The sequence below is a fragment of the Quercus robur genome, chromosome 9 (genome assembly GCF_932294415.1).
Source record: "Quercus robur chromosome 9, dhQueRobu3.1, whole genome shotgun sequence".
NCBI lineage: Eukaryota > Viridiplantae > Streptophyta > Magnoliopsida > Fagales > Fagaceae > Quercus > Quercus robur.
The window spans coordinates 16,090,799-16,101,123 of NC_065542.1; the positions used below are offsets into that span (position 1 = coordinate 16,090,799).

Consider the following 10,325-nt stretch of genomic DNA (forward strand, 5'->3'; position numbering starts at 1 on the left):
TGCTAAGCTACCTGAACAATGAACATGGTTGTCAAAGCATCTAGAGGCACCAGGACATGAGCGTTAAGCCATTACCAACAAACTTCATATCATTTCATGCCGACTCCAATTCGACCCTGGCTGATATTTTTAAGCATCCACAGGGCAATTTGACAGGCAAACCAATGTGTTTTCAGAATCATTTGGCTAACATGCAGTCAAATTCAAAATAATTCAGCTCGGTAATTTGACAAGACAATCAATAATTTGCGTTCAGGAAGGGGCAGACCTAATTAATCGATGAGTAAACTCAGGTGAGAAACAAGTAAACATCATATTAATACGAAACTGTCCTTAGTTGTTGTCTATTAGATTACACTTGCAAGACTTGAAGACAGAAATCCATCGAAAAAGATGTCTAAATACCTACTGAGTACAAGTGCGTGATGTCACAACAAATTCCATAATTGATAGGGAAAAAAAAAAAAAAAAAAAAAAAAAAAAAAGAAAAGGTAACAAGAAACCGAGCTATTGCGAATATCCTGTACAAAGATATATGGTGGACACATACCCAACAGAACTGAACAATTGATTGGACCAAATTATGTTAGTCATGCCTTCCAGCCATAACCCATATTATCATCGAAGTCACTATTTAAAAATCCGTTTTCCGTGAAGTCGTGGGCTATATCTGGAACTACTATATCATCCTGCAATTGAAGATTCTGTGGCAGATCTGGAGATCTCTGGTTGAATCCATTATTGCCACCAGCTGCAGAGTCACTATTTGAAGCAGCTTTGAAACTGTTACTCCGGCTTGGAGCAGGCCCGGGCCCATTACTTCCCGATGCATTAGCTGGGGATGCAGCTGCTGCTGCTGTATTGTTGCCTCCAAACCCCGCTCCATTCCTTGCCACACTCCCATTTGCATTTTGACCTGAAAGAGATTGCTGTTGCATCCCTCCCCCACTGTTATTAGACATCTGCAGCAGGTGTTGGATCATTTGATGTTGTTGTAAGGCCTGATTGCCTTGGGAGCCCTGTGGATGGTTTTGTTGGAGCGAGTTATTGGCACTCAGTGAGCGCTGCAGCAGTTGCTGTGGCTGTTGGGGAGGTAAATGAGGACTTGAATAGCCACTAGTTGCTAAATTCTGCATGGATCCTGGTATTAAAGCAGCTGCCCCTTGGAAATTTGAAGATGGACTCTGATTAGAATTATTGAAGGAAGATGAAGCCTCCTGTTGGAGTGAGTTAGGATTTGAATTCATAGAGTTCTGCCTCATAAGCATATTTTGGTAACTGGTCAGTGCCAGAGCAGCTTGTGCTGGACCATTTAAAGCTCCTCGACCAGCCATGTTATGATTGTTGCTTATTTGGTTATTTAGTCCAGGATGCATTGCCATTAGCTTATTGATAGAGTTCCGATCAGTTGGAAGACCTGGAACATTAGCTAGTTGCTCCATCTCCTGCATCTTTTGCATCTGGAGCTTGGCCGTGGAGGAATGTCGAGGATAGTTTTTCAAGCCCTCTGTAAATAAGTTTTACAAGACAGAAAGGAGATATAGTAAAAAAAAAAAAACAAACAAACAAACTTTTTTTTGGGGTGGGGGGGGGGGGGGGGGTTGATCAAGAACTGAGGTATGGTACAACACTATATAAGTATAAGAGGATACAGACTTGACACATTTTGTTCAAATATACAAATCAAATTCAAGAATTGCACTGGCTTAGGTCTAATAAAGTTCAAGATCATCAAAGTAGCAAAAATAAGAGTTCAAGATCATAATTTTATCCAGTGTATGAAAATGAATAGGACTCAGATCAAACTTGCAGCTCAGCAGTCAGCACACAGAAAAGTTTGTATCTAAATATCAACATTTGTTTGAGGAGCTCTCTAAGACAGTGGAAGTCTACAAAGTCTGAGCAAGTCAAAGATAAAACTCACAAAAAGACGACTAGCAATGCAAGAAAATCAAATTACAGAAGTGAGAAGTAATAGCAAAAGCCACATAAAGGAATTACCAATTGGCCCAATGTTTTGATCCCCGCAGAAAGTAATTAGATCTTTCATGCTATTAACGACTTCAGAAATCTGTAAAGAGTTGGAAAAGCAATTGACATATCAACTTTCACACTAGATTTCATCTCAGAAATAAAATAAATATATACCTGCAAACACCTCACATATCTTTTGGAAAAACCCAAGTCATTCAATGACTGTAACTCCAAACTCTTTGCAAGCTGGCGCCCAGCTGTCAGTACCCTGAGGAAAAGCAATTGACATATCAGTGCAACCTCACTGCATTCTGGGTAGAATTAATCCCTTTCAAACCAATAGAGAAGTAGCAGAAACTTTTTTATTCATTTTTATTTTTTTCTTTTCATAAGTCCTGACTAAACTCAACTCACAGCTGTAACACGCAGGATTAAATAGATGATGGTAATAAAAAATTTTTTGATAAATAGATGATGGTAATAAAATTGCACTTCATAGCAAGCAATCAAGTCAGCATGCCCTTAACACCCATAGCTCAATGAAATGTTGAAGGCCCAAAAGCTTTTCAAAAGGCCCTCTGAGAGTTCACTTTGCCAGGCTGGTGCCCCCATCCTTAACAAGCATTATCAAATCTTGTGAGCCATACACAAACCTTATGCCCCCGGAGCATTAGAGATATGAGATAATGTCACTCATCATTACAAGTTAGAAGAAAGCTAAATCATAACATGCACTTTCTTAACATCCATCTTAGTCAGAGGATAGGGCAAGGACAAATGAGTAACCCCAGCACGGGCTTACTAATGCCAAAAATTGAAGCAAACTATACATTTGAAGAAAGAAGGTTCAGCTAAAATGGATTGAAGAAACAATATCAAACCCCTGAGGTGATCTTATAGCTTCATTTACTCACATGTTGCTGTTTGTTTGAAGATCCTGCTGAGAAACCCCATCAGATCCACTTTCAGCAATAGTGCTCTGGCATTTCTGTGCAACCTGAACAAACTGGTTCACCTGCAATATAAGTGTGATAAGTAAAATGTTCATATTTAGCATCCTAGGTATATATAATAAATTTAAATCAAGAACCAAGAGTATATATAATTATACACGCTAGGAATACTTAATGCTGGGAACTGAATGACAATCTAAAAATCAGTGTACTAGAAAAAGAATCAAAACTAGAATTATACACCTATATATTACGAAGTTATTAATCAAAATAAGTATATTTCAGGACTGAGCACTTAAAATATATATATATATATATATTTCAGGGCTGGGCCTCCTTTAATAAAACTAAATTTTATCAAAGGCCTTTGAGGAGGCAAGGGTATATGATTTTCCAGATTTCTGTTTGACATAGCAACCAACATTTTGTAGGAATGAAGTTTGGGATTATAACGAACAGAGAAGTACAACATGACTAGAGCTAATATTTTCACTAACTACATCAGACATTGGTAAATCTCTTGTCAGAGCCAGATTTCCAGCAAACCCCATCTTTGGGAAAAACTAAAACCTTTTCTTAACAACAATGAACAAAAAAGAATCCCATATCTATTTCTCACATATTCTTTCAGTTAATGATACTTGTTTGGAAACATTAATTTCTTATATGAATGTTTTTGTTAGGCAATTCCTTAGCAGTTTATAATCTTAGTATTTAGTCCTAAAGTCATATAATTGAGCTTTGAAAATTTTCTCTGATGTTCTTTCAAATTTTTCCTGTAGCACATTTGCAGTGGTTTCTAGAAACAAATATCCCAAATCATCTCTTGTATATGTTCTTAAAAAATCTTTTTTTTAAAAAAAACAGCTCCCAATTAGGTCACAATCTACGCATAGCAGTAGCAATATCAAGATTATATTTCCAATCCGTACATGCACTAGCTGACAAAATCATTACATCAAACCAAAATAAAGCAAGAGTTAATAGGGTAGGCAATATAATACCTGTGGTGCAACCAACCTACGAGGAAGAAGTTCTTCATGTCGCCTTGCACAAAATTCCCAAGACAATATCTGCAAAAGCAAAACAATGTGAGCAGGTAATTTTCAGATACAGACTATAGAGACTGCCAAACAACTAAACATGAGATTAACATCTTCACTAACCTTCAGGTCTTGGCTGAATATGATACGAAGCTGACCCTCACGAACAACACGAAGTTGCTCATAGACACTCTCTTGGACTGCTTTGCCATATTCTAACATCATTACTCCAGAAGGAAATCTACATTCCCGTGGCAAGTCCAAAAACAGAAGTTCATCAATGACTCCACTGCCAAATTTGATCTCATTAAGTCGAGGAAGTACTTCATAAGTTGCCTCTGCAAAAAGAGAATTATTGCTTAGATCTGATCAGAAATCCTCAAAGGATAATACACTACCGTGCAAACATTTCAAGCAACTTTACCCTTAAAGGTGAAGTTATATTGAAGCCCTAGGCATCTGTGTGAGACTAATTAGATCAGTTGAATTAATTACTGGATAGAATTTTAAACGTGGAATCCACTTATGTCCCTTCTTAGTTACTGAAGGTTAACTTTAAGTTATTTTTACATTAGAACACTCTGTTAACTTTAAGCTCTAATATGCAAAATTAGGCTACACCTAAGCAGCATAAAGGAAGTTCCTAGTGCACAAAGCTCCCACCTTTGCGGAGTCTGAGAGAGGTCATGATAAGCAGCCTTAACACCCCCCCCCCCCCACCCCCAAAAAAAAAACAAAACATTTTTTTCTTTTGGAGAGGTTGATTCCCAAACTCAAACCTACAATCTATTGCTTTTGGTGGAAGGCACTTCACCATCACACCAAGGCCCAACCACTAAGCAACATATGAACATGAATTTTAGAAGAACAACGAGGGGCCAATTGAAAAAGAAAATGAGAAAGAGGATAAACCAGACACTAAGTATATAACCACATGTGGAAGGGAAAATATTGTTTAAGGCCTTCTTTGTAACAAACATAATTCCAACATATCACAAGCTATACAGATTAGCAGTGTGGGCTCACTATGCAAATTTTCTTTGTGATATCTAATGCTTCATTGTCCTGTTGGTGATAATATGACCATGCTACTCATCATTTTTTATGGACCATTTGTTAGTTAATATATGGATAATCCTTGCTCTTCAACAAGTGTTCTTTATCATGATTTCTCCTAGGAAATAATTCCTAAAATTGTAAAACGTATCAATAACTTCCCCTTTATATTTGAACTTTCTTTATACTTCCAACCAAGGCTTCTTTGATCTTTCATATTGCAAATCTAAATCAATTTAAGAGTATTCAATTGTTCTCTACCATGCATACTCCTTGCAAGATAATCCTAAAACTGTAATAATGTATCTTGAATTTTTCTAAGCTTCCATTATACATGTGTAATTTCCTTGGACTTCCACGAACTTTTGCAATATAATACTGAGGCTTATTTGAACTTTCATCAAGATAAACAAATTCCAACTCCAATTTTCATTAAGAACATTTCAAGCCCTCATTATAATACCTACCAAATTAACTCCAGAAAAGGATTACCCAATTATATAAAAAATAAAAACAATTCAGAAAAAATCAACATAGCATAATCACAATATAACAGAAAGTCTTCCAATAGAAGTATTTTAAGCTGTAATCCTAATGTTCTTACCAAATCCCCTTCCAGATTTGGAACCACAAATATCACATTGCCATGCATCCTGGAAAGGCAAAAAAATAAGTTAGAAGTGACAATCATGATCATGTAATTCAGGAATTGAAGAGAATACAACCACTAAATAAGTTAGATAGTACATGAAATTACTGAAGATAATGAATCTGTAATTTCTATACATGATACGAGGTCACTGATGATTATATAAGAATTAAGTCATGCAGTGAATGGAAGGAAAATAGTTAGTATCCACTATAGGATAAACTTTACATTAGGCCAGTTTAAATTCTATGGTATAAGCTTTTTTATTAATTTTTTAAAATAGAAAGAAAAAATCACCAGGACAAAAAAAAAAAAAAAAATTACCATAACTGCCTGGGGGAAAACACCAAGTGCATGATGCCCAACATTATCATACAATGATAAGCACCATCTTTTCTTTGCACGAGGAGAGTAATACTCTGCCACAAACTTCCTCCAGTACACAATAGTATTGTCCTGTGAAAAGAGCAAAAATATTAAATGAAGAAAGGTGACAACAAAAACTCATTTGAACTTCATTATAACATACACTAACAAAAGAAGTCTAACATGTTTTTAAAAAACTCAGTCATGAAAAAATAGAAATTCCTTATATAAGAGATGAATATTGCAGAAGATACGCAGCAGGAAAAATGTTTTACACCATGAATCACAGATATGGATACTTTTTGAATATGACATGATACGGACCTGGCAATACATCAACTCTTGAAAAGTTAGTATTATGGATGGTCTCACTAGATTGATTCTAGATGAAGTCTCTTTGGGTATGCTTTTTGCAGATTATATAATTTGAGCATATGAAAGCATGAATGTAAAATTAGAAACTGGAGAGCTGACTTAGAATCTAAAGGCTTTCAAATTTGGACTAAAATTGAGTACATAGAATGCAAGTTCAGTAAAAGTAGAAACAAACATGAATGAGTTGTAAGACTAAATGATCAAGAGATAAAAAAGAGTGAAAGCTTTCGACATCTTGAATCAATAATTCATAAGGATGGGGCGAGATTGAAGATGATGTGAATTGTACAATAAAAGCCAGGTGGATTAAGTGGAAAACGCATTAAGAGCATTGTGTGATTCTAAAATGCATAGAAAGTTAAAAGGGGAAAAACTTTTAAGACTGCTATGATACTAACCATGCTCTATGGTGCTAAAAGTTGGGCTATTAAGAAGCAACATGTAAATTAAATGAGTGTAGTTAAAATTAGAATGCTAAGATGGAAAAGTGGAAATGCAAGAAAAGATTGGATTCAAAATAAAGAAATTTGCTTAAAGATAGGGATGGCCCCCTATTGATGAAAAAGATGAGAGGAGAGTGATTAATGCACCAATGACGAAAAGTGAATTGATTTGAGTTGAAGTGAACAAAATAAGTAGAGGAAGACCTAAAGTCACATTATTAGTAGTAGTAGTAGTAGTAAAAAATGACTTGTCAATTAAGGAGGTGATAGAGTATATGATTTTGGATAGGATAAAATGAATGAAAAGAATACATGTGGCTGAACTTGATTAGTCTATCGAGGACCCATTGCCCACCTCAAAGTTATGGGACGAAGACTTGGTTATTATTGTTTGTGTGGCAGAGATATAAAATAATTAATATACAACAAAAACTTTTAAACATATATTATGCTAGTTGTTAGCTTAACCAATAAATAACAAGCCAAAAATTTTATTAATATATAATTTTCTTTGATAGGTAAAAAAAAAATGTGAAGAAAAAGAAAGGGGTGCAACACGAGGACTTCCCAGGAGGTCACCCATCCTAGTACTACTCTCGCCCAAACACGCTTAATTGCAGAGTTCTGATGGGATCCAGTGCATTAGTGTTGATATGATTGCACCCAATATATAATAAATAACAAATATCAAGAGGCATAGAATGTTTTTGATAAGCGAAAGGTATAAAATATATATAAATGATGAAATAAATTTAGAAGTTATAAATAACAAGAAGAACACATGATCTATATTTGATAATCATAGAATTTTGGAATCTTTAAAGTTTCTAACTTTCTATAACACAAGATCTTGCGTTTTACATTTAAGCTCCTGCCTTGTCAACAAAGTCCTACCATACGTATGCAAACAATCAACTGCCTTATAGATGCATATATGAAACACATACCATCATATCAGAAACATTCTAAATAAAATTCCAGCAACTAAAAAGTATCCTTGCTTCCTAGGTTTACCAGATAAAGTACATAAAAGCAATTACTCACATGTGGCCGTTGCCTCTGATGATATAGGTATTGCATCAACCGTCGAGCACATACACCACTCTCGGGACGCTTCATGGTTGAGACTGGCATCATTGCCTGCTGTTGCAGTTGCTGCCTCAGCTGCATCTGCTGCTGTTGCTGTTGCTGTTGTTGTTGCTGTTGCTGTTGCTGTTGCTGTTGCTGTTGTTGCTGCTGCTGCTGCAGGTGGGCTCTCTGCAACTGTGGCATAGACTGCAAAATCTGTTGCTGTTGCTGTTGACGTAGTCTCTGCTGCTGCTGCTGCTGCTGAAGCAACACTTGTATCTGCGGGCTACGACCTTGGAATTGCATGGGGTCTTGTCGCTGGTGCAGAAGATGTTGAAACACCTGCTGCTGAAAGATATCTTCCTGCTTGATATCCAACCGGGGTTTCTTCTGCACATGGGCTAAGTTATTTGGATCCTGAATGAAAGTTCCAACTCGTGCACCCATGGGAAGTGAGGCTGGGCCAGTTTGTGATGTAGGTAATGATGTAGCACTTGAAGCCCCCTGTGGTTGCTGCACATGTTGCGCATTCTGGTCTTGATGAGAATTTTGCTGCACTACAGAAGACCCATCCATAACTGATGAGCCTGAAATACTGATATTATTGGAAGAGAATGACATAGGTGACGCTGGCAAACGTAAGTAAGACTCCGTATTGATGCTTGCACTTCTTTGTAAATGGGGACCTCCCGAAAGTGCAGAGTTTGCATCTGTGACCAAGGAACTTGCCCCAACACTTGGTCCCGAGTTTCCCACACTGTTCAATGCAGCATTGTTCATATCACCCGAAACCGGACCCAAATTTGAACGCCCAGTTCCCGGAATTGAATTAGAAGAGTTCCCAAAAGATGAGCTCAGGTGAGAGTTAACTACAGCCTGGGATTGCCCGTCTCCCTGGAAGAATATTCCGGAACTTGAGGAAGATTGGGTTAACCCTCCAGCCACCCGAGAAGGTGCCATGGGGGGCACCGCCCCTTGGTGGCTGGAGTCTAAGTAGCTCTCCAGAGCCAGACCTAACTAGGGTTTTATACGTACAAAAACAAATATACTCAACCCACTTAATATGATCCAGAAACAAAACCCATATCAAAAAAATCCCCAAAATATCTCCACAAATACACCATGGGAAGTTAAATAACAGTATATTCCCACTTCACCAACCAAAGATAAACACAATTTTGATCACTTGTGTCTCAAATCACTAATTTTTTTTTTTCTTTTTTGACAAAACCTACAAGCTCTAGTGCGTCCCAAACTGCACGCAAAGTTTTACTCTGTTTGAGCTTTCAACAATTTGTCATGGGGATCTAAAATAAACAAACCAAACAGCAACATTAGCTTTAGAAGAAGAAGAAGAAGTAAAAAACCCTAGCTTTAAATAGAAACCCAACACAAAAGCTTATAAACTGTTTTACCCAGTTTAATTACAGTCCTAAAAAACATCAAATCACTCTCAAACTAGCCCTTGCCAACCAAAAAAAATACCCTAATCTTTAACTTAGCCTCCAAAAACAGTGTCTTGAACCTATACCATCCAAAAATCTTTTACACATTTAACACAATCAAATTGCACAACCTTAAAATTAAACTCAAAATTAAACTATTGATCAAATTTAGCCCAAATTTTCTCATTTTGAACTCCCATAAACTGCGATCCAACACACCTAAACCTCTCAAATCGAATAAGAAATTGCACAAAATTTTAACACTAAAAAAAACACAAATACTGAACTTAATCAAACACCCATTAGCAAGTTAAACTAGAAGATCAAGACCAAAAATGATAAAATCATTTACAAAAGGGGAAAAAAAAGTCTGAAAATATATAAATATGCTTTTTATAGCTTCAGAGATCGATCAGAACAAAATGAACTTCAAAAAAAAAAATTAAAAATTAAATCAAATTATTACTACGAATTCAGATAATTAAAATGAAGAGGAGCTAGTACTGACCTTCAGAAACGCGAGCTGAGAGCTGAAAAGGCGAAACGTTTCGCTTTTCTTTTTTTTCTTTTTGGGGTTTTTTCAAAGCTTAAAATTAAGAAACGGTGAAATCGCTAAGACAAAGAGAGAAAGAGAGAGAAATAAAAAAGAGCTCCATGAGGCTGTTTATATACCTAGCGGGAATCGCAGGAGCTGGAGGTTACCGGCTGCACTGGTACCTAGACCTATGTCACCGGCTATTCCCGGTTTACCTGGGACACGTGTCGTTAGTTCGATAGTAAAACGTAGTCGGTGTTTGATCGCGCGGTCGCGAGCGAGTTCGCATGTTACGTGGCGCCATCTCATTTGTCGCCTTTTGTTTTATTATCGTTAGATCAAAATGGCTCTACAAATTGAGCCTGAGCCTGTGGTCCTTTTGAGATATTATAAGCTACACCGCTAAAGCAAAATCGCC

General features: G+C 36.8%; 1 protein-coding gene and 1 non-coding gene across 4 annotated transcripts; both read right to left on the reverse strand.

Annotated features, from left to right (window-relative positions):
- Positions 1-294: 294 nt before the first annotated feature.
- Positions 295-10,035, reverse strand: LOC126699661 (probable transcriptional regulator SLK2). 3 transcript variants are annotated; one of them, XM_050397614.1, is made up of 10 exons: positions 9,881-10,035; positions 7,904-9,234; positions 6,000-6,131; positions 5,631-5,679; positions 4,094-4,308; positions 3,932-4,000; positions 2,889-2,989; positions 2,164-2,242; positions 2,002-2,071; positions 295-1,507 (listed from the first exon to the last, which is right to left on the reverse strand). In XM_050397614.1, the coding sequence occupies exons 2-10, from the start codon at positions 8,885-8,887 to the stop codon at positions 591-593; spliced, it is 2,616 nt and encodes an 871-aa protein (XP_050253571.1). In that variant the 5' UTR covers positions 8,888-9,234; positions 9,881-10,035; the 3' UTR covers positions 295-590. The 3 variants fall into 3 exon arrangements, with proteins under 3 accessions (XP_050253571.1, XP_050253569.1, XP_050253572.1); XM_050397612.1 differs by having other exon boundaries at positions 2,149-2,242; XM_050397615.1 differs by having other exon boundaries at positions 2,149-2,242; positions 7,904-8,514; positions 9,881-10,014.
- LOC126701279 (5S ribosomal RNA) lies at positions 7,406-7,524 on the reverse strand. The gene has a single exon (XR_007647271.1). It is a non-coding gene; the product is annotated as a 5S ribosomal RNA (ribosomal RNA).
- Positions 10,036-10,325: the final 290 nt, after the last annotated feature.

Bases quoted from the DNA above. Each gene is read 5' to 3' on its own strand.
- LOC126699661 (XM_050397612.1), bottom strand. From the start codon at position 8,887: ATGGCACCTTCTCGGGTGGCTGGAGGGTTAACCCAATCTTCCTCAAGT. The intron at 6,132-7,903 runs GTGAGTAATTGC...CTCTTTTCACAG, and splicing joins ATCAGAGGCAACGGCCACAT to GACAATACTATTGTGTACTG. The intron at 5,680-5,999 runs GTAATTTTTTTT...TTGCCTTTCCAG, and splicing joins TTTTCCCCCAGGCAGTTATG to GATGCATGGCAATGTGATAT.